The 23,826-nt window shown below is 34.9% G+C and overlaps 1 protein-coding gene across 1 annotated transcript; it reads right to left on the bottom strand.

Moving 5' to 3' along the window:
• Positions 1-10,868: 10,868 nt before the first annotated feature.
• LOC127972103 (periostin) lies at positions 10,869-23,505 on the bottom strand. Its single transcript, XM_052575393.1, has 20 exons — positions 23,317-23,505; positions 22,524-22,622; positions 19,573-19,637; positions 19,312-19,469; positions 19,054-19,218; positions 18,818-18,964; positions 18,606-18,747; positions 16,676-16,888; positions 16,460-16,594; positions 15,493-15,641; positions 14,886-15,022; positions 14,672-14,802; positions 14,403-14,533; positions 13,581-13,683; positions 13,416-13,483; positions 13,101-13,146; positions 12,692-12,991; positions 11,980-12,021; positions 11,873-11,893; positions 10,869-11,759 (listed from the first exon to the last, which is right to left on the bottom strand). Exons 1-17 carry the CDS (start codon positions 23,433-23,435, stop codon positions 12,969-12,971), a joined length of 2,031 nt encoding a protein of 676 aa, XP_052431353.1. The 5' UTR covers positions 23,436-23,505; the 3' UTR covers positions 10,869-11,759; positions 11,873-11,893; positions 11,980-12,021; positions 12,692-12,968.
• Positions 23,506-23,826: the final 321 nt, after the last annotated feature.

Consider the following 23,826-nt stretch of genomic DNA (forward strand, 5'->3'; position numbering starts at 1 on the left):
TTGCAATCCTTAACTGTAACACATGGAATATTGCCTCCACAGACCTGTCTTTTCAATTGACAAAATATTCATAAATACTTCAGAAGAGCTTTAAGGCAACATGAAAAATCTGTTATCATTAATCTACCTCACGTCATCCCAAACCTTTACGGCATTTATCTTTCGGTGCAGTATGAAAAAAGATATTCTGAAATATACATTTTTAGTCTGTTTGTCACACAAAGCTACTGGCTTCAGAAGACTTGGATTAAAGCACATATAAATGTAATGAATATGGCAAGAGTTTAAGATTATATATATATATATATATATATATATATTAGGGGTGTAACGATACGCGTATTCGTATTGAACCGTTCATCTTTGTATTTGTTCATAACTACTACAACAATATAACATTTTCATTTTTTTTTATAAGGAGCTGTTTTTGTTTTATACAGTATGCTGCTAAGAAAACACCATAGAAGATGGGTAAAGAATAGCTCCATCATTGTTCAATGTAAAAAAACAAAACAAAAAACATACATTCCCAGGTAAGTTTTAATAAAAAAATAAAATAAAAAAAATCAAGGAAATCTATCTGCAAATTTTTTCTTTTTGCTGTATCTAAAACATACCGAACCGTACCGAACCGAACCGAGACACCAGTGAATCGTATCGAACCAAACCGTGAATTTTGTTAACCGTTACACCCCTAATATATATATATATATATATATATATATATATATATATATATATATATATGCATACACACACACACACACATCTATAAATACATAAATTATCTATAAATATATTAATATATTTAATTATTATCATTATATAATAATTATTTATTATAATTTCAAAAGAATAAGTAATTAATTAATTAATATATTCAGTAAATTACTGGACAAATTCAAATTATGAGCTTTATAAGTATGCTATAAAAAGAATTGGATTTTGTAAACTCAAGGTGGTACAGTAAGTTTAATGTGTTCTTACGTTTCAAAACTCTTAATCTTGGGATTTGTTGCTTGGCTGAAAATATTGAATAGGTAATGTAATCTTTTGCCACAGAGGCTGTTGGGCCAATGTAAGCATGTTTTAAAACCTGTGCCAGCGTTTTCTTTAACAAATCATCATGCAGTATAACGGAGCTGGCATGCAGGCCGTGTAATTGAAATAACAGCGTGCTTCTCAGGCACAAATACAAGAATGCCTTGAGTCGAGATGCAAAGTAGAGACCATAATTCACTGGCAAAAATAAATCTCTTTATTAACACTGGTGGTTCTATGAAGAACGTTTAACATCCATGGAACTTTTCCATTCCACATAAGTTTTTATAGTTCTTTCGAATTCTAAAACACAATGGTTTACTTTACCGTGACATTAATATTACTAATAATACTAAGAATAATAATGAAATAACAATTTTCATAAATGTATGGTGGCAAGTAAATGGCAACTGTTTATTGGACTGTTGTATAATCAGACTTGCACCGTGCTGTTGGTCTGAGATCAGCACAGCTGCTGTTATCACATTATGTCCGGGTGATATTTCTTAAAAGCATTTATGGTCTTTTTTACTGTTCTCAGGAGAGAAGAATGACAGAAAACTTGAGGGAGATGAGGAATGGGATCAGTACATGACCCAGGCCAGACTCGAACCACCACAACAAGACACTTGTGACACGAGCACATCCTCCACTCATTACATCCTCTGAGAGTTTCAAGATTTTCAGTTCGACATGGTCTGGCTACAATAATATACTTTAATATTTATTTCCTTATATTTAATAATGAACAATCAGTGCACATTATATTAAAAAGAGCAAAGCAAAGTGATCTCATTCTGATTGTTGTGCTTCAAACTAATTTCATACTTTCACCGACAGTCATATCGTTCTGAAACTTATGGAATGCTTCAGAAAAGACATCTGTTTTGTCAATTTTCTGTTCCCTTTTCCGGACGGAAAATGAATGGGGTTTATCATCCCGTCTGTTTTCCTATGTTTTACAGTTATATAAGCTTTTCTTCAGCTTTTGATTATTAGACCAAATTAATTCATTCAAGATCTGCGTATATGTATTACATTAAAGAAGTGCTTGTTTTGTTCCCCAAGCAGTTGCTGTTGACTTGGCTCAGCAGAGGGACAAAGACTTGGAAGAGCAGTGTGTTTTTGCAGGCAGCTGGCCTTCGGTTGCATGACACATATGCTGTAGTGGAAACCTGGCCTCAAGAAACACAGGGATCCCCATCTACGTGGCCTGACTGTTCTCACAACACCAAACCACAACCAGCGACGGAGAGTTTAAAACAAGGTGTTTAGGTCAGAGGAACAACACTAATATTGGAGAGTGATTGGTTAGAGGCTGTTTTAAAAGATGTCATGCTAATCCTGACGAATCGTTCCAACATCTTGCAAGCAGCTAAAATTACAAACAAAACTGGATTGTAAAATTAAAACAACAACTTGATTGAATAATGGTTCTGTGGGTATTCGGCTTGATACAATTTGTCTGCGTGTGATTCTGGATGGGATTTTAGTCTCTGTCTGCCCATATTTTTATGCCAAAGTTGTTAGTCTCTGCCTCCCAATATTTTTATGCAGAGCTGTTTGAACCAAAGTCAGCCACACTTTAATAGCCACCGTTAAAGAGTTTTAGAAGAATTGCTCTGACATATAGAGACATCGAAGCATTAAAAAAATAACAACACAGAACCACAAAGCACACATATTTAATAAAATTATACACAACAACCTCCACATGATGTTCTGATTGTGTTGAAACACATTTTAATGCTTGTTGAGTGAATTAAGGTGATCTGATCTTCTGACAATCGCTTTTTTGTGATATCTCCTAAATTTGACTAAATGTAAAAATTTTGTTGTTAACCCTGGGTTTCTAGGCTTAACTAATGTTTTAACAAAATAGGTGTATTTTATCCCTGAATATTAAATTAAATTAAATTAAATTAAATTAAATTAAATTAAATTAAATTAAATTAAATTAAATTAAATTAAATTAAATTAAATTAAATTAAATTAAATTAAATTAAATTAAATTAAATCAAATTACATTTAATTTAATTTAATTTAATTTAATTTAATTTAATTTAATTTAATTTAATTTAATTTAATTTAATTTAATTTAATTTAATTTAATTTAATTGGCTTAACTTGCAATATGTTAAATAAATAAATAAATAAAATCGAAATAGGTGTATTTTACCCCTGAATAAAATACAATGAAAATAAATAAATAAATAAAATACAAATAGGCTTAACTTACAATATATTAAGGTTCACTGAATAAAATTAAATTAATCAATAAAATAAAATCATAGGTGTGTTTTACCCCTGGGCTTCTAGGCTTAACCTTAAAGTTCACTGAATTACATTTAAAAAAAAAAAAAAAAAAAAATAGTGATAGGTTATTTTACCCATTGACTGCTACACTTAGTTCAATTCAGTTTTTATTGCTTTCACACAATAAATAATTTTGTGGCTTACATACAGTAGCAAACAATGTGAAAGTACAGAAATGATGGAGTCCCTGCACATTTTATTAAGAATTGCAGCTGGGTCTCAGAAAATGTTTGTGAACACTGCCTCAAATACGATGCTAACAAAAACTTTTTACTGATCTCTGGGTTTAGTGTTGTCATGTCAGAATCATCCTGTTAATGGATGTGACCACTGCCATCATTCAGTGTGAATAAATGAGCTATCGTGTGAGATCAGCGTAATCCGCGTGTGTGGTGATGTTCGGCAGCATCTGGCTAATGTCCTGCTAAAGAGCGGAGTGCTAAGGATAAATTAATCACCCTGACATGCGGAATAGACATTAGAATTTGGCAAAGGAAGCCCTTTCCCAGTAGCTGACCTTCAGGGGATCCTTCCACTTTCTTTTCCTAACACATGCACACAATCTTGAAAAATGAGGAGGACAAGAGTTTAGCAGCAAGTGCCAAGTGTCTGTGACATCTGCTCTATCTCTCTGACAGGTTCCATCCTTCAGCTTAAGTAATGAATCTCATGATAAAATGGGAAATCCAGCACAGCTGGATGGGATGGCACACGTAAACACTTGACTGACAGTGCCACACGTTAAAAAACGTGGAGTTTTTAGAACTAAAAAGTGTGGATTTCTCATTTAAATAAATATAAACATGAAATGTTAAGCTGACATGATTTAAAATTTGCCCTCATTGCATCAGTTTAAATGTATTAATAAATATTTGTTTTTGTATTTTACACATTTATTATACATTTATTTATATATCTTATATATTTATATATCCTTTTTTTTTTTTTTTGCATACTGTACTGCATCAATTAAATACACAACTTCTATTTCAATGCTGATTATATTTTCAATGGTTGGCCAAAGGGACATATCTATCCTGCACCTACAAAACATTTTGTGCCATTCACATTTCATTTGGAAGATATCTGTCTGCCTTATTATATCAAACACTTTTGAGCCTCTAAGAATGTGCAGATTTGCCAACCAGCATTCATTTATGACAATTCAAACAAAATAAATTATCAAATGAATAATAAATAAACCAAATTGAATGAGGATTATACTAATTAATACCTGATGTTGATGGAATGAAGCCAGTTACTGATTCTGCAGCCTGAAATCAATCATACTACAACTTTTGTAATGCAATGGCAAATATCCATCAGCAACTGATCAAACCGATTTCTTCCAAGAATTTATCACTATAATATGGTTTGATGTTGTTTCCCAAATACCATCTGGAGGCTGTCTGATCTCCCAACGGCACGGGACACAGAGGAGCCTATTTATATTTCGTTTAGTGGCTTTGGGTTCTGTTTGCGATCAGTGTGTAAATACTGGCAGTGGATTAAAGGCCAGTTATGCTGTAGTAAATGTGTTCTGGCAGGTGGCAGGTGAATGTCCTCCAGCTTACAGCATTATGTAACCAGTACATCGCGTGCAGCAGACTACACCCATACAGGTCATTCAGATAGCAAATACATCAGAATTACACCAATATGAATAGTCATTTGAAACTGAGATTATATATATGCATCTCTTACTTCTTATTTACTGCATCTTTATTCTGTTTATTGAATTACATACTGCACAAGGGATCATTATGAAAAACATTTATATATTATTCCCAGCATATTACACTGCAACTTACCAAATAAATAAATATAAACCCAGCTAACAAAAATATATTATAAGAACATTTTGCTGACATTCCCATTAACTTGTGAAAATTGTATTTCTGAAGTAAAAAATTTTCTTGGTCAAATGAATGTTAAGGGAGCATTCCATTTTATCATTTAGCAAACATAATGAAAATGTTACTATATATATATATATATATATATATATATATATATATATATATATATATATATATATATATATATATATATATATATATATATATATATATATATATATATATATAGTGTTAGGCCAACCTTAAACTCTAAAGCTGAAACAATGTTCTATGAACAATGTGATTGCATTTTGAGAAAATTATTAAAGACCAGATAACTTGGAACTATTGATAATACTAGAATTATTATTTTTTTCATAACTTTGAAAGAACCTTGCCAGAATATTAGCTAAAATACCAGAATGTTCCCTCTTGGCAGGGGAATATTGATTTAAGTTCAATTTAACATACAGTCTGTAACAGCACATATTTTGCTAAAATTATATTAGTATAGTATATGTATGTATCAGATCAGAAATTGCACCAATTATGTGCCGTCATAGTACCAAAGAACTATTGGAAAGATGATTTACATGTTATATAATATTGCCATGGGCGCAAGACCGTACTGAAAATAATAATTTCTCATCCTTTGGTGACACGTGGCCGTATTTAAAAGAGAACACAGGAAATGTGTTTTTCATACAAACCATGTGTGTGGTTGTGTTTTGTTGGAAAAGGCCATTATCCAGGGTCACAGCTAGACGCTTACATCATAACGTGACACTCTGAACTCTACAATGTACTCAAGTAGAATTTCACAGCAGGCCAATTCTAACAGGTTACCAAAACTTCTTCTACTGAAACTTCTATTAGGCTACTTATATCTCTGAAACAGTTATGCTATAGAGTACTTAACACAAAGGTATAAACCAGACAAGTCCTTTAAAATGTCCTTCAATATCTCATTGCTGCTTGTAACTGTCCACAGTTTGTCCTTAAACGTTTCCATGCAAGTTTATTGTGGAAGAATGGCCTCTTAACCACAGTTCATGAAGGGAAATGTGCTTCATTTCTGTGTAATGTCAATTATGCTTAGAGTTTAGGCCTTTTGCTTGTTATATTTTGGCCAAACCCAGCAATAAACATCATGCACCTTGTCGGGATACCCTGCAAATGACTTTTTCTGATATACTTCTCTCGAGCTGATCCAAGACTGTACAACTGTTAAAAAAATATTTACCACTGTTAAAAAATGTTTCCCAGCATTTCTTTTACAAAACTTTATACATTGCATATTTTAATTCTCAAAAGTATTATTTATGTTCAATAGAAGTAGTTCATGTTATACGGTGATTTTTATTTATTTATTATTTAGCACTTTACGCAATGGATATTTTTATTTCTGTATTTATTTATTTTTGCTATCCAGAAGCCTTTTTAATGCATCATCAACATATTCTATTCTATTCTATTCCTCAATATTTCTGACAGCATATTTAGCTGAGGGGTTTAATTTTTGCTCTAACATACTGACATTATATACTGATGTTTTAGTCTCTAAACGTTGACAGACTTTCTGATTGTGTGACAGCTGTGCATTTTTGGACTGCATTCAAATATGAACAAAGTGCCAACCAACCCCCAGTCTCCAAAAATATCAAAATTCTCAGTGTTTGCACTGTTATATATTATGCTATGCCTTGTTTTGACTAGTATGTTTGTGGAGAATCTATTAGGATCGACTGGAAACTTACAGCATCTGGAAACCCCATTATTTGACATTTTATAGCCTCTCAACTCAAAGCTCAAGTATGCATGCAAAAGTCAAATGGTCTATCATTGAGAAGATAAACAACTCAGAAGAGGATTTTCTAATGAAGATTTTGCGTTAACTACAACCATTTGAGATCTTGAAAGCTTCGGGGGAAATGCAGCATGTTATGTGGCTTTAGCAGGTTTCAGCATGTGTATTGCAAAGACAAATGTGCGATCTCTGACAAAAACAAGTGACGATAACATGTGCAAATCCAAAAAACTCCACATCCACTCTGGATCCATCATAAAAGTTAAATGAATTGAGATGACTTTTCTTGGAAAAATCCTTGTGTCCATGGAGCCAACTGCTATTTATTGGAATCCAGATTCAGACACCGCTGTACACACAATCATTACCTTATTAAGTGCTGAGAAATTCATAGCTTTGGACCTTCCAGGACGAGGATGGAGACCTCGGTCGTTCCTCACGCTGGATGCTCATCCTGTGTCAGCTAAAGAGGCTGCGAAGTCAAGATAGTTCCTGTTCATGACAAAGATGGAAGGTCAACAACAGAAGAATGCAAAACATTATGAAAAACAACTCTACATGAATCTTAATGACTTAAAGTGGTGATGAATAAACCTTTGTTTTATAAACCCCCCCAAAGTATTTGTATTCTCCAGCATGTGATTAATAATGTCAAATATCTCCTGACAGCTGCTCTCAATCTCCTATCTGATGGCTTCCATGGGACAGACAGCTTTGTGTGTGATGATATATTTTGTTTTTATGTTTACTCTCCATGTCAACTTTGCTTTAATAAAATATGAGTTGATTTATCTATTTATTGGGATCCATTTTTATAACTTACAGTAAGTATTTATTGGCAGCTAGTCAAAACCGGTTATGTAGAGACAGCTGCTAATTGAAAATGTGCGTAAATTCAGTATTTGAATTATTTCAAGGGATAGAGCAGATATTTCATCATGTGTGTTGAAACACACACATCTGTTTGCAGAGACAGAAGTTGTATTCATTGGAATAAACAGTTTCCAGTAAGCACCTAAAATGGTTTGATAACCTAAAAATATGCTTCATGTTGTAACATCCAAACTAACTCTCTGTTTTTATTTAACGGACGATAGTATGTGTTAGGGTTGTGTTTATCCTTATCATATAGAGCTGCTACAGTTGAAAACTGAATTACTTGCAGGAACTATGTGAAAAAATGCAGGATTGTGTTTCACAAAGTTATAACATACTTCAGGTCTTGGGAAAAACATGATAAATGTGTTACAATAATAGCTGAGCCACAAAAAGCATTTCTCCTCTAAGCTCTTTAAACTACTATACTTCTATTCAAACATTCGGCAAGGATCCACTGAATTGATCAAAATTGACAGTAAAGACATTTGTAATGTTACAGAGGACTTCTATTTTAAATAAATAAACTTTTTTTTTTTTTAAATCAAAGAATCCTGATAGAATGTTTCCACAAAAAAAATATGTTTTCAACAATAATAATAAGAAACATTTCTGAACACCAAATTAACCTATTAGAATGATTTCTAAAGGATAATGTGATACAGAAAAAAATAAGCGTTGTCATCACAGGAATAAAGTACATTTTAAATATATATAATACAAAAAAAGTTACTTAACAGTATTACTGTTTTTCTTTCAGCATATAAGGTTAATATTAGAGACCTTTTGCCCAAAACCAAACAAATGTATTTTTATTTGTATTATTATTATAATTAGTTTGAATCCTTTGTGTGTTATAAAACATATTAAAGAACAAATAGTAGCCTACAAAAACATTAATTCTGAAATGACTGTAAAAGCAGTTGGTTCTGTACTCATTAGTTTAAACAGTTCTTTTCACTATAAAGAAGATCCATTCAGCCACACTATTAAAGAAATGAAAAGAAAAGACGAGAGCAAGACAACGAAGTATATTGTATCATTAGTATGAAGCATTCCATTTCAACCACTCATAAAAGTCTGTTATGTAGGGAGTGCATGCATAGCCAGTGCTCAACGGGGATTCTCAACAGTATGGTATTTTAACTGTATCTTTTAAAAACAATGTGGTTATTAATACATCCATCAATGGTTCTTCCTTTTCACTGTAACTCTCCATTTCAGAACATGTCACATATTAACAATGTTTGGAAGTAAATTTAGCAGTTACAACTGGACTGACTCTCTCCCCTCATGTCTTTACAGCAAAAGTTGTAATGTGTTGTAATGTGTGTCTAAAGTAGTTAACCTTCCCAGCCCATTTGTTAAGTGTCTGTTGTGTTGAGATGTAACGGTCTGTCGCTGGGCAGTGACCTTTGACCCTTCAGGCAAATATGAACCTGTTAATGCCTGTCAGTTTTGCAGCTTTAAAGAAATAGCTGTACAATTGAACAAAAACAGGATAATTAAACTCTTCCTTTGAATTACGTTCTAGTTCCAAAAACATTTTGACATTTCTATATATACAAAACCAATCCTTACATAAATGAGATTTTTTCCCCCAGTTGAACAAGTCTTTTCAAATATCTTGATGGATTATTTGAGAAGGTGTGGGGGTGTATGTGTTGCAACCCACCAGCATGTACCATACAACCAACCCCTTCCCACTTCACTGTTATTTGCATTGTCCCTCTTGTCTGAACAAGCTATTGAGGGTTGGGCTCCAGCATGAATGCAAATGAAAGATAATAATGGAGAATTTGGTTATATACGACTTTACAAAAGGTCAGGACACGATCACAAGTTTTGCCATTCTGCTAATTAGAATGAAATCAGATGAAGTGACTCAAATAGGTTGTCAGAGAGATCCTACTGGAATCTGACAGTAGTTCTTGGAAGCAGTTCAAATGAACCAGCTGCACCGTATACACTACAGTGGGATGCGTGTCGCCACTAGCCTGCAGCTGAAATGTCCCGCTTTGACCTCCACCCCATGTGGAAATGAATAGCAGCAAGTTCAGTCGTGCAGTCTGAAAAATATTCGCAGCCCTTTGCATTTTGGGCTGGCTGAGTGGCAGAGTGTGATAATTAGTTTTCTGGTCCAAACTACTACTAATGCAAAAAAATAAAAATAATAATAATAATAATAATAATTATATATATATATATATATATATATATACATTATCTCCTAATATAAAATATGCATTTGTTTTTTCTAATCAGCATTTATGTGATCAGCATTTCTTACAGTAACAAAACTGCATTCAGTGTTTTAACAGCATCAAGAAGAAAGAATAGCAGTATAGCTTAGACAGTGTTTCTTATATAGGATTTTCTTTAGATAACATTTGCTACATTCCATATTGACACAAAATGTCTGTGTGTGACATGCTTAAACATATAAGTTATGTAAAAATTCTGCATTATACATGTGCCTTGACTTATCCCACATTACAGCGGCTGCATGAACTCACATGAATAGTGTGAATTTGTACCTCCGGGGGGTAAATTCACACTACATAAAAAAATAAACAATAAACTTGAGAAATGTACAAATACTGTAAATCTCTGAGAAATCAAGCAATAATCAAGTAATTTCAGATGGATGTATGGGCTTGAAATTCTTGAAAACCTATGCAAAATCAAACTTAAAAATATGGACTTTTTTGTGGCGACTGTGGTAAAATATGAATCCTTATATTGGAAATGGTATTTTTGAAATACCTTATTATGATAAACAGGACTTTTAAAGTATCTTAGCCTGCATCCAACATTTGCAAGATATTTTGCGTTGCAAATATATTTTTCACCTTGAAAACTGTTAGCTTACATAGTACTTGGCAAAAATAGTGCTTCAATACTAATAAAATGTTAACATTCAAAATATTTGTATTTTTAAAAAATGTAAATGTGTTAACATTATGTAACTTAAAAAAACTGACACACAATTCCATGTCTACAAGTTGAGTTTATTATGGAAATTGAAAAAATAAATGCAAAGTAGCCAAAACCTGTTCATGTTGAATTAAATTTGAACTGGAAACATGAAAATTCAGTTTGAGATAAAGCTTTGAACTTTCAAAGCATGCATTGTTCAGCACATATATGCACGGTTTATACAAATGGACACACTTACATACAGAACACACACAAAAAACTAAAGAAGAACATTTAACCTTTACCCCACCAGAAAAGAAACATGAAAAATATTTGAGATTTTAGAACAAAACAATGCTACACAATTTCTATCTTTATTTTAGATTTTACACCATCTAAACATGAGCACCATAAAATCATTCTCCATGCAATGGTAAACCTCAGAAAAATAAATTCATATTAGTGGTTTAAGGCAACTCTTCCCAATACCATGTATTTCATATAAACTCTTTTTTTTTGTTCGGATACCTTAAGTGTACCGGTATTCCACACGTGATGCATGGTTGTACAAAGGTTTCTGAATTGTTTGAACACAAAATCATCAGACAGCATCAGATGTTGTGTAATCAAGTCACATACATTTATGAACATGTGCTTTTTCAAACCACATTTTACAACAACAACAACAACAAAAGAGAATGCTTGAAATATTTACATACATATGGGGAATTTCATATTTCTGTTTGGACCAAATGTACTTGAACAAAATCATCTATTATTTGTGGTGCAACAAGAATGAGCAAAATCGAGATTTTGTTTTGCCTTAAACTCAACTCCAACATGGTAGGTTCTGAACCATTGCACAAGTAAATAAAGGAGGTATATGATATACTCCTCAGGTCTTGTTTTCTACTTGGGTTCACTGCGGCTGGTCTTGATTTAGGGTCTCCTCCGGGGAACTGCTAAAATAATATGAGAAAATGGGTTACCTCAAGTTTTTGCCCTCATTGATTGGCATGACATTGCTGCCATGCTGTCAAACAAGATGCTAATCACGGTTTAGTAAATTATCTACCTGGTTTTCGAGGCCTTCCCTCTGGAAACAGATTAACAAAAGACATAAAGGTCAACAGTGTTGGGACGATTTAGATTGAGATAGCCTACCTAACGTCAGAATCTTACCTTCAATGAACTTTGTGATTTCTCCAGGATTCTCGCCAAAACCTAGCAGGAAAGAAGAAGAAATAATGAATGATACCCGCATGTATCAGATTATACACGAAGAACTAGAAAGAAAAGGAAAAAGGTGGAAATATTAGTGGTTGAGTGGGCCGGCTTCACTCCGTAGCCTATACCGTAGCTAAAAGAGATCCAAAAGGTAAAGAGTATCCCAAGAATATAAAAGAGAGAACAATAAATCAAAAGGTTTAGCTGTCTTTTACCAGTATCTTTAGCACAATAAAATGGCAAACTATATTCCGCTACCTGGAATATGACAAAAATCGAATGGAAAAAAGGTTGGAATGAGGAGCACAAAGTGGAGTTGACTGTTAGCGCTGGCGCTAGCATGCTAATAAAGTGTCACACTCTACCATAAAGCTCCATATCGGATTCAGGACCTGTTGATACAAAACATTAAGCAGGTGTCAATAATTATTAAATCCAGGTCCAGGAAAGGCTGGGTTCTGGCTTGAGCTACAACTGAACTGTTGAAAAATCACATGCTTTTCATAATTTTAAGTAGCATTATCACACATTTGGAGTATGACAGTATGAATAAAAGACAACACATATTTAATAAATATATAGCATACATTATAACACATATGTACACACACACACACACACACACACGCAAAGTGTTAATATTATGGGTGAGTTAAGTGCTGTTTACCTTCAATGACTGTGGTATGAGATGAATCCCCTTCGATGACTCTGGTAACCTTAGTCATGGTAGGATCTCCTTCGATTACCCTGGTGACCTTAGTGACTGAGGGCTTACCTTCAATCACACGGGTAACCTTTTTAATTTTTGTTGGGCCCTCAATAACCCGTGTCACCTTGGTGATGGTGGGCTCCCTATGGACTGCATATATAAAAAACAATCCTCATTAGACAGATGCAACAAATCAATAAAATAGCCCTCTCGTTAGTAATGAGCTGCATTGGTGTCAATTACCTGTGATGACTCTTTCTAAAGGGAAAAAAATCAAACATGATTATGTCAAATCTAATGAAAACTAAAATTTTTGAGAAAAGAAAAAAGATTACATTGACATGAAACCAGTTTTTGATATACATACTTATGAATGTCAGAGGGATCTCCTGATATCTGTATCCAGAGACAAACTACAAAAGAATATACAGACATGTATATATTCAGTCTATTACTATGTTTAGGCATGTCAGTAAAATTACATAAAGAGAAAAATATGACATTTGGATTACACTGCATATCTGCTCTGTGAGATCGCATCGAGGCATGAAGCTTGCATTTGGTTGCACATAATCAAGTTAAGCCCATACCTTCAGGGCAACAGAGTCTTCTAAACAGCCCTTTATGTGAACTACTTCATGCTTATGACATGGTTTTGAAGGAGCATGCTGCAATTCAATACCTTAATCTGGATGTATCGGATGATCCTTCTCAGGAGTGAAAGGAGGTCCTGGTTCCCAACCGGTATATCTTTAAAATAGAGCACAGTTCTTAAACCTGGATTTTATTTGAAAAGGAAAAAAAAAAGGCCACTGCAAAAGTAGAGGTATAATTTCATAACCCTCACCCTCAGGGTACAGAAGAGTCCTAACAAAATGAACGACTCCATTTGTGGTCATTTGATCAGAATCAGGAACTTTCACAGTGTTGACCAGCATGCTCCCATTTGCCTACAAATTGTAAAGAAATACATTTTAATAAATAAATAAAACATGAAATATTAAATTATGCTTTTTATTTTTTCACTTTTTAAAAATTTGAACAAAATATAAAATAATAACTATTAAAAAACAAAAAGCACTGAAATAAATAAAAAATGTTGTATATTTTACATATGAAAAAAATAAATAAATAAAAAACACCACTGTGATATTTTATTACCACCAGTTCTGTAATATTTATTTTATTTCTTCATATTTTATTTTAATAAATAATTAATAAAATTAATTAATTAAATTAAATTAAATTAAATTAAATTAAATTAAATTAAATTAAATTAAATTAAATTAAATTAAATTAAATTAAAAATAAAAAAAAATGTAAAGAGATAATACAGGTTCTTGTTATATTTAGGAGTTGTACATATCTGATCTGAATAGCATTCATTTTATTTTTTTAAAAATTATTTATTGGTGTAAGCTAATGTATTCAGTCACATTAAATAATGACCGATTTGATTAGTTAGGTTAGTTTACATAGTTTACAATATTAACTTACAACAAAAGATAGCATTTTTATTTGATCAAAGAAAATGTTTTGTCACCTTTACAATGTAAAGTTACTGTATATTAAGGTAATAACATCAATAAATAACTAAATACATAAAAACTATAACCATAAAGAACAGATGTTATGACTGGAAATTAATTTCAGATTGCTTGATACTTACAAACAACACCTTCAAATTGCTGCCCTGGAGAGTTTTCAGGAGGTTAGTGACCCCAGTCTCCAAGCCTCCTCCGATGAAGATGCCGTTACTGAAGTGATAGAGCAGGATTGCTCTGAGGGCGTTAATGTCACCTGATCACAGAGAAGAGATGCTGTCACATCCTGTAGCCTCTGTCTCTCATCTTTAATCTCATTAATCCTGAATAAAACACAGCTAAACAGTCATTCTAGATGCGGTGTGCCTTGAAAATGACATGTATAAGGACTCACTCTTCAAAAGAGTCAAGTCTCTCTCACTGAGCCCTGCAAAAGCTTCATCTGTGGGAGCAAAAAGTGTGTAATCTCCTTCCTGTTTGAGCAGATCAGTCAGGCCAGCTGTCTCCATCAGAGACAAAAAGATCCTGCAGCAATGAAATGATACAGTCAAGACAAGAACGAGAAACTGATCTTCACTTTGACTGTGCAAACATGTCATTTATCTTACTTGAAGCCTCCGTTTTTCAACAGAAGTTGGTACATGCTTGAATCTGCTGGTGTGATCAGGGTCTTCATGAGATGGAGGGCGCCGTTACTTCCTTCTTTGCTTCCACGGATCAAGCAGGAATTCTCAATGCAGACAGCCTGCGTAGTCAAAATATTACAAGACAGTTCACTTCCTCTGACTTTACTAATGGAAACTGTCAGCTATTTATGACTGAGATTATCAAACCTTTAAAAGTACTTACATTTTAGTAGCTGGCACTGGAAAAGTGACTATTTTCTATGTATTATTTACAATATATTTTGAATTATAAGCAAAGGGCAAATATCTGATGAACAAATATTTAAAACACATTTCTTTAAATAATATTTTAAATAAATATTATGTAGTAGACGTCTCATAAAAATACTTATATATGCTTATATACTTAAATATATATACACACATACAAGCAGTAATATGTATGATTAAATAAACCATTAAATTAATTAATTCATCATTAAATTAATTAATTGTTTTAAGAGGAATTATATATATATATATAGAAATTACCATACAGATTTTTACAAAATATAAGTAAATCAAGAAGGACATATAAAACAACACTGACTGTGCGGTAAACGAAGACTCTGAGAAATTTTCCTGCAAGTGTTTCCAGGCGCTGACCATTGTACAGCTGACTCAGCACAATCTTGCTCTTCAGGATGTGGTTTTCCAGAATGATCTTCAGGAAGCTCTGGTCCATGGACATCACCTCATCTAGATTGCAGAAGGAAAAAAGGTTTGCACTAAAAAACTAAATTGTCACAACATTTGTAACACGTTACTACAGTATGTAACTCTGATTTAGTGTGATTAGAAAAACCGAGCAACCTTATAGATTAAAACATTCACATTACCAAAGAGGCTATACCGCAGAAACAGAATATGTTTTAAACTGCAACAAGTAAAAACTTGGCCGGCCTTTAGCAGAGAGCAGTTTTATGGAATGTGCATTCCCAGACAGGACTTTTCGTTATTGTAACCCCAGGCATTGTCCCTTTCCCCCCATGCAGCCTAGTAAAATGAACACTTTACCCTGAAAGTATAATGTGATGAATGTGTTCACCTGTCATTAGCCACAAATGATCTACAAACTTGTGATGATGAGGTGAAAGATCTAGCCTAGCCTCCTGTGAGGTCTGAAACCTTCTATTTGGGAGGTGGGATAACAGAAGCTTTCGCCTCCGGTTTCTTTCACCATCTTTTCAGTGCCTGAAGCACGACGAGGCCCAGAGATTAACAGATACAGCTACCGTGTCAGCAAGCTGCCATTTTCCATACACATGCACGGTATGAATGATCTGTTTTTACACCTGCTTTCCCGTGAGGAATCAAAGTTATAGTTATGGGACTGCGGAGGTTAACAGAGGCATGCCACATCAGCAATTGAAAGAACACAGGCTTTGCTAAGGTAGAATTAAAACAGACAATGAAAGAGAAGAAACCAGCAGTTGTGTTAAGGTAAGGAGACTATGAGAGTTAGTCAAAGGGAGGTAGAAAGAGAGATTGGCATGTTTTCAGACTTGTCTGCTCACCGTTGAATGCTATGTCCAGTGGAGCCAGGAGCGTGTACTCAGTCTGGGGTCTCATAGCTGCAGACAAGCCCAGCTCTGTCAACATGTCACTGAAGGTGCCCTGAGATTTTCCAACCAACTCCATAACCTGCTTAGCTTTGAAGAAAAAAGCAAAATTCTAAAATTTAAAAAGCATGTTAGAATGATTTCTGAAGGATGGTAGGAGGCAAAGCTAACCAGAGTCGGGCATGAGGACTTGATCGATGAGGTGGATGACTCCATTGGAGGTGACGATGTCCTTCTTGAGTACCATCTTGATGCCGTTGACTGTGAGACTATCTCCATCGCAGCCAATCTCGATGTTGCTGCCCTCCAGGGTCTCATAAGATGTGCCGGCCATGATGGCCTCGGAGCACTGAACAGAGTTCAACAGATGGTAGTTGAAGAGAGCTGGAAGAGAAGAAACATTAGTCTCTGTCATCCAAGCACATCTGTTATTCCTCTTACACGCCTCCTGAGATATGAGGAAATCATGGAAAAATGACATTTGTTATTTTGTATTTATTTATTTTTTTATGTCTAGAACATATCACAAATGGGAATGAGTTGGATTTGCAAATGCATCATACAAAAATGCTAAATGACAGTTTTGCATATTTGGTATTTGCGTCAAATTAATTTGCATTAAATTACTTGGCGAGCATAGCTCCAGAAAGTTAAGGCATGGCATGTCGAAAAAAATATTTTTTCCTTGCTAGTTGATTACAGATGTCCTTCTAGAGAGCTTTTGACTGAATATAAATCTGTGTGGTGCAACATATATGATCAAATTTCTAATCTGATTTCCTGGAAGAGAATGTTTTTTATTTGAAATGCCTGTATCTACTAAGTTACGCACCAGCATATAGAAACAGTATCTTCAGAGCTAACATATATGGGCCTAAAGCCACAAAACTTTCATTTCATGACCTTTAAAATTTGTCTTTAAAATTTAATGGTTTATTTATATATTATGTAGATAGCATGTGAATGCTTGCATGTAATCCATTATGACACTGCATCTCCCATTCGTTTCCATAAGGGGTCCTTGGGAGCCTTTGGGTCCTCTCCTAGTGAGTCTCTCAGCAGCTCCAAGCCATTTGAATGCAAATGGAGCGCTCTGATCTCACGTCAAAGATCTGGCTAGGGACTAATAAGAGGTCTGAGATCCCATTGCCGCCAATTTTCACTGGATTGTAAAGCTAACAGCTGTTTCCTATCTATATGTTTTTGGCAAGACAAGGATGATGCTCTTTTCAGAAGGTCTTAGATCTTTCTCCTTTGGCCTTAAGATGAACATGCTGCTTTTACGGCTATATAATGCATTCTGGATCAATCTGGAAAACACAAGCCATTGTTTTCTCGCCATGTGCTGAATTTGATGGTATTACGTGTATATGCGGTGAATAGTTAACTGTACCAGGCATCAGTATCTAGGTTAAGCTTGGAGTTTTCCTTTTTCATTTCCCTTCGCTTAAGTAGCAGATCAAATATCTTTCCGCTTGGCACAACAGATTTGGCCATAATATTATTTTTATTAGTTTTATTTCAGTTTTCACTCGGGTAGTAAATATAACCCTTAATGTATTTTAGACAAACCTTATATTCATGAGAGTGGGCATTACGTAATTCTTTTACATGATCACCGGGAAAGCTAGTGTTTCCTAACTCCAAAGCAAACATCAACCACAGTATTTTGAAAATACTATAAGACATACCCATAAACTTTAATTCTGCTGCCAAAAACCTTCAGATTTGATCTCATCTCCAAGTGGCTCAACTATAACCCTGTCTAAATCTCAATGTAGTCCCATAAGTGTGGTTATGGCACTGTTTGCCAACTGTCTGAGAATTCCAGGTCAACAGCTTGGGGTACAGCGGGCCCATCTGGTTTGAAAGGGGTTGAAATAACACTTGGCCTCACTCAGTTGACTCAGATCAACAAACACACCATGATGGAACCACCAGTCTCCTGATTTCCTGCACCTTTGTCTCATTAAATAAGAATAAAGCCTTTCTTTGTGCCAAGTCTGCCATCAATATGGGACTTAACGTTTCCCTTAAGCAACTTAAAGAACTCTGTTTGAGAATAGCACATTGGGCTTTACATCTTGGTGCTTAGTTTTACCTTGGAGGGATTTCTTGTCTTCCATAAGCCTATCCAGAACCTCTCTGTCTAGCTTTTCAAAGGCCTCATTGGTTGGGGCGAACAGGGTGAAGTGTCCCTTTTGACCCAGTTTCTCAATCAAACCGGATGCAGTGGCCACATTCTGGAGAATAAATGGAGCATAAACAAATTGGTTCATTGGCTACAGGGTTCCAAGTCTCCTTAAGACTTACGCTCAAAGTACTCAGGTCGTCGTCCACTTCGATCACATCCTGAATAGTGTTGCCAACAGCCGTGATGACACGGTCAATGACGTGGACCACTCCATTGGTGGCCACCTGGTTGCCGTGAATGATCCTGGCACAGTTCACTGTGACAATCTGAATGAGAACCACATGTAAAATGAGTTCCTCATGGAGACGCAAGTAACCTATAACGTAACCCTCCATTTCTCAAGATATCAACTTACCCCATTGGAGTAATGATTGATGAGCAGGTTCAAGTCGTTGTACATGGATGTGGGAGTCATTCCGTTCTTGAGGTCTTTGGTAAGCAGACGTTTGTTGACCATGTGATAGTGCAGAGCATTGTAAAGCTCAATATTAACATTGCTCACCAGAGCACTCCTTACCTCCTATAGGACAAAGAGCAAGCCAATGCAAAACAGTCAAGAAATTACTCAAATGTAAAATGTGTGCTGCAGAAGGAAGAAGGAATGAAATGCTACCGGATCGAGAAGATCCCAGGCATCATTACTGGGGGCAAAGAATGTGTACGACCCAGGGCCTTCGATCTCTTCCCGTAGCTTGGATATAGCAGAGTAGTCCTGGGTCGTTATGGCTTTGACCAAGCCAAGGGTGCCAAAAACATTGTCAATGGGAGCAACTGCAAGAAAAATGACACAGATTGGTTGTAGGATCAGCTTTACAATTTAATTAATGCATTTTCCAATGTCTAACTGGCCAGTAGCAACTATTAAGAAACCAACCTGCAGGACAGCCGGTCATTCCATCCAGCTTCATGTAACCTGGGCAGCACTCATACAACACAGTCCTGGATGAAGAATAAAGATAGAAAACAAGTAGAACATATTTTAAGTGAATACTGAATCTCAGACATATGACGCCATTTGAAAAAATACAATACCAGTGTTGTACAGGCTCAAATCCATTTTTTTCTTGGATGCCATTCGCTCATCGTTACAAGCTATCCCGGTTTTAATGATAACACAGTTCATGGTCCTGGACAGAGAGTCTGACCATATGGTAACCATTAACTGTCTTCGTACATAAACATGCTATGTGGTCCTGAGGTTTGAGCCGTATTCCACTATCATTATGTTGTCACAGAATTGCATTAATACTTTAAATGCCCTGAAGCTAAGCGCGGAGACCAGTTAGGTGGTTTGGTAAGGCTGAGGGGTATTTTTTGGATCCAGGATGCCTTCAAAGCAAATTTAGAACCCAGTGAAATGTTGGTTTGGAAGTTACAATGTACAATGGAAGGAAATGTTGAATCAGCAGTTTTCCAGTAATAAAGTGCACATTCTATGCCTTTTCTGTTTTCATTGAAAGCGGCTCTTTAAACCTTCCAACCAATCTTGTAAATTTATTTCCATGCCCACACAAATTGAATCTCATGGATGAAAAGCCATTTTGTTCTTGGTAGAATGTAAGAAGCCAAAAATATAATAAAAAAATATATAATGTATTAAAATATATACATTGAAAATTTTATTTAATAAACAATAATTAAATAATACATTATAAAACATTGAAATATGCATAACTGTCTAAATATAAATCTACCCGTGCATATCAAATTACTTTATTAGGCAGCATGTACATTTAAGACATAATGTTTTTGACTTGTGCAGACTTGATGTACTTTAGAACTTATTTTATTTTCCATTCTCCTTAGTGTGTGATAAAGCAGTTTCAAGTTCATATGCATCATAACAGGCTCTTAATATGAATAAAGGGTTCAGTAAAACTTCCCTAAGCTAATTATACCAACTATATAGCAGCTGTATTGTAGAGTTAATAAATAGCTTTTAATGGGAAACAGGTTTTTTTTATATGGTTTTCTGAGAAAACACCAGTGGAGAGTTAAAATCCGCTGAGAAGTTCTCAAAGCTGCTGATATTAAATGCACTCCAGAGTTACAGATGGACACTGAAGGCTAGTGGGCTGCCGCACTTGGAAATGTCCACACCAGCAAATCGGTTCCATGTGATGCAAGTTGCTGAATTCCCCAAACAGATAAAACAGCCTTCAAATCACCAAATGATAAATGAGTTCTGTGGAACATTGGAAACTGACAAGTCTTTGAGATTGTGCAATCACGAGACTGTAAGAACCTAATTGGGATTTCAAAGTTGTCTTCTATGTGACCACTGTATAGAGGATCCAGAAGCAATAGTTTTAGATCATTTTTGGCCTCTGAGTCTTCTGTGGAAGAGAAGCACAGTGTAGGAGAAGGCGAGGGATGTCGATGAAGTCATTAGAATCTCGCTAGAACATGAGCTTCTAAAGAATCTCTCCCAAAAACAGTAGGAAAACATGACTCCTGTTGACCAGACAGTCTGAGGGAATACGGCTACATTAATCATAGGGGAGAAGGTCAGATTTTCCAATTTCACTGAAGTTCTCCCTATAGTGAGTCACCAGTTCAAAGTCTTCACAACATTATGCACATTCAAACCATTAGGATGGAGTTAAAACCATCCGATGGTGGAGATATCTAGCAAAATATATCTAGATAAGCTTTGTAGAACATTAAACCCAACATTTCAATTAAAATGGAGACTTCAAAAGTTAGTAATCTTCCCTCATCTGCACTTTTTGAGAAGCCATCAGTGATATCATTTTTTGTGCCAATCTTTGCAAGACATCTAGGACTGTCATACTCATCTCAATTATGCAGGCGAAACAAAGATTGCCAGACCGCTATGTAATGGTCTGAGAAGACACTCAGAGCAGAACAGTTCCTGGCTTTCTAATAATAAAAACTGCAAGGGAAGCTGAAAATCTAAAGAATATCACAGACAAGTCTGGATTTGAAAGTGAGGACATTTGAAACCCCTGGAGGTTACCTCCCAACGGTGGTAACCTCTTTACGTTGCCGTTTCCTCTCTTTTCCAACCACAGAAAAAGAATTTGAAACCGGAGGCATAACAAACTCTGCATGACTTAATGGTTGTGGTTGACCATGCTGTTCTCCATAAACCACCAGGTCATAACTGGAGCCTTCACACGAGGACTTTGCGCTCATCTTACTGCACATTGTTGATCTAGATGTTGCAATCTTTTTTTGTTGTTGTTGGTTTTTACATTTCACACATCATTAAGTTCACTTAGTTTTGCCAGAGCTTCCCGAAAAACAAAAGATCCTGCTGATATTTCCACTTTGTAGACAGCTGTGTATTTTTGCCTAAGGACAGAAATTTAAGTAAAGTTGTTTCAACAAAAGCCAAGCACTCCGGGGCGAGCTCTACTGCCTTCTTTAATCATCAGTGGCATGTCCTGACAATGTCAGTGGGTCTCACCATTTTATACCAATTAGGGTTCTGCAGTTCTCCGGTGGTTTATAAGAGTGGAGTGCTGTAGTAACGCATGGAATTTGGTTGGTAGCAGTGAAGTAATTCTATTTTTTTTTAATCCATTCTTTGTTTTGGCAGCCAGGCTGCTGTAAATCTACTGTTGCTGTCAAATATTGTATTTTTAAAAGTCGTCTAAAGCATTGTAAATTCAACTATTAAGCTGCATTTGGAGCTCTGCTTAAGTAGGAAATCATATGTGTTGGAAATCTTCACGTACTCTTACCAGTTGGAACAGTGACCTTTCACCTTTGACCATTGGAGCAGAAGGAACTTTCCGGTGTCTGTCAAAGATACAGGATTTGTAATAGCTTCCAGAAATCATAAAACATCATACTTACGCTTTCTTTCCACAGATGGCTCCTTGGTACCAATTACGGCAAGTGCTGAAGTATTTCTTCTTTGTCCCCACCACTTGCTGGAGAGCGCACATATTTGGTCTGCAGAAAGGTAAAGGTAAGACAGGACGAAATTAGTAAAGCTAAGACAGAGGAGTGCAATAGATGCACTTTGTGTGTGTGTGTGACAGCATGGTGCTTTTCTTTAAAACTGGGACTATAAGGTATAGACTGGATTAAATAAATATAAAATTAAAACAATGCACATTAATATACCTATTTCTTAAATATACCCATTAAATTATTATAAATGTATATATAAGTATACCCAAAGTAATATAATATTAACTTTAATATGCATATTAAAGTTTTTTGTACAAATAAATAAATAATACACAAAGTTCAATTTTGATAAAATTATTAGAAAATTACTATAATAAAATACAATTTCAAACAAAATATGAACAATTTAATTAAATAAAAATAAAGTAACATTATTAAAATTAAGATTATACAAATTATTTAAAAAACACAAATAACATTCTACCAGGTAGCCTAAATATATACTTTTAAATAAACTGTTTTATTCTTAATAGACTGTTCTATAATACACCAATTTTTTAATTGGAGTTTTACAGTTTACTTATGCTGCACAAGGACAAAGAAAGTTTAAATAATACAATAATAATAACAGCGACATATGTAAATTTTAAAGATATATATAAAAACATAAATATAAATCATAATAACCGTTCTTATTTTAATGCTAATAAATAAATGTAACAATATCTCTTACCCTTCTTTCTTTGCTCGAATACGACTATGGGCAACTATCTTGTCATAAGCTGAGGAGTCTGCCTGGTCAAAGGCAGACAGCACAAAGAGCGCAAAAGTAGCTGTAAAGAGTAGCTTCATCCCTGCTTTCCCCACTGTGAGACTTCAGACCAAGAAATGGGCTCCAGCTGAAGGGGAGAGGGCTTTTATACTCTAGCTCGGCTCTCTGCAGCAGGAGAGACTGGCAAACCATCAGTGCACCAGCCTTTCCTGTGCGCCAGTGTGTCTTTATGATCTCACCTCTTAATACTGAATAAGCAAAACACAAAGAGTGGAGGATCCATTTAACAACAAGACTGGGTGCGAGAAGGAAATCTTGTAGTTCCTAATGAATGAATAATAATATACAGGGGAGCTATTTTAGTCCATATTAGAAGTGGTATAGACCTTCCCATTTTTTATTTATTTATTTGAAAACAGTTCTTCTTTACTAGTGATATTACAAATGTAAGAAAATCTAAAGAAACATACA

Source organism: Carassius gibelio, chromosome B15, assembly GCF_023724105.1.
Source record: "Carassius gibelio isolate Cgi1373 ecotype wild population from Czech Republic chromosome B15, carGib1.2-hapl.c, whole genome shotgun sequence".
In the NCBI taxonomy this organism is placed as follows: Eukaryota; Metazoa; Chordata; class Actinopteri; order Cypriniformes; family Cyprinidae; genus Carassius; species Carassius gibelio.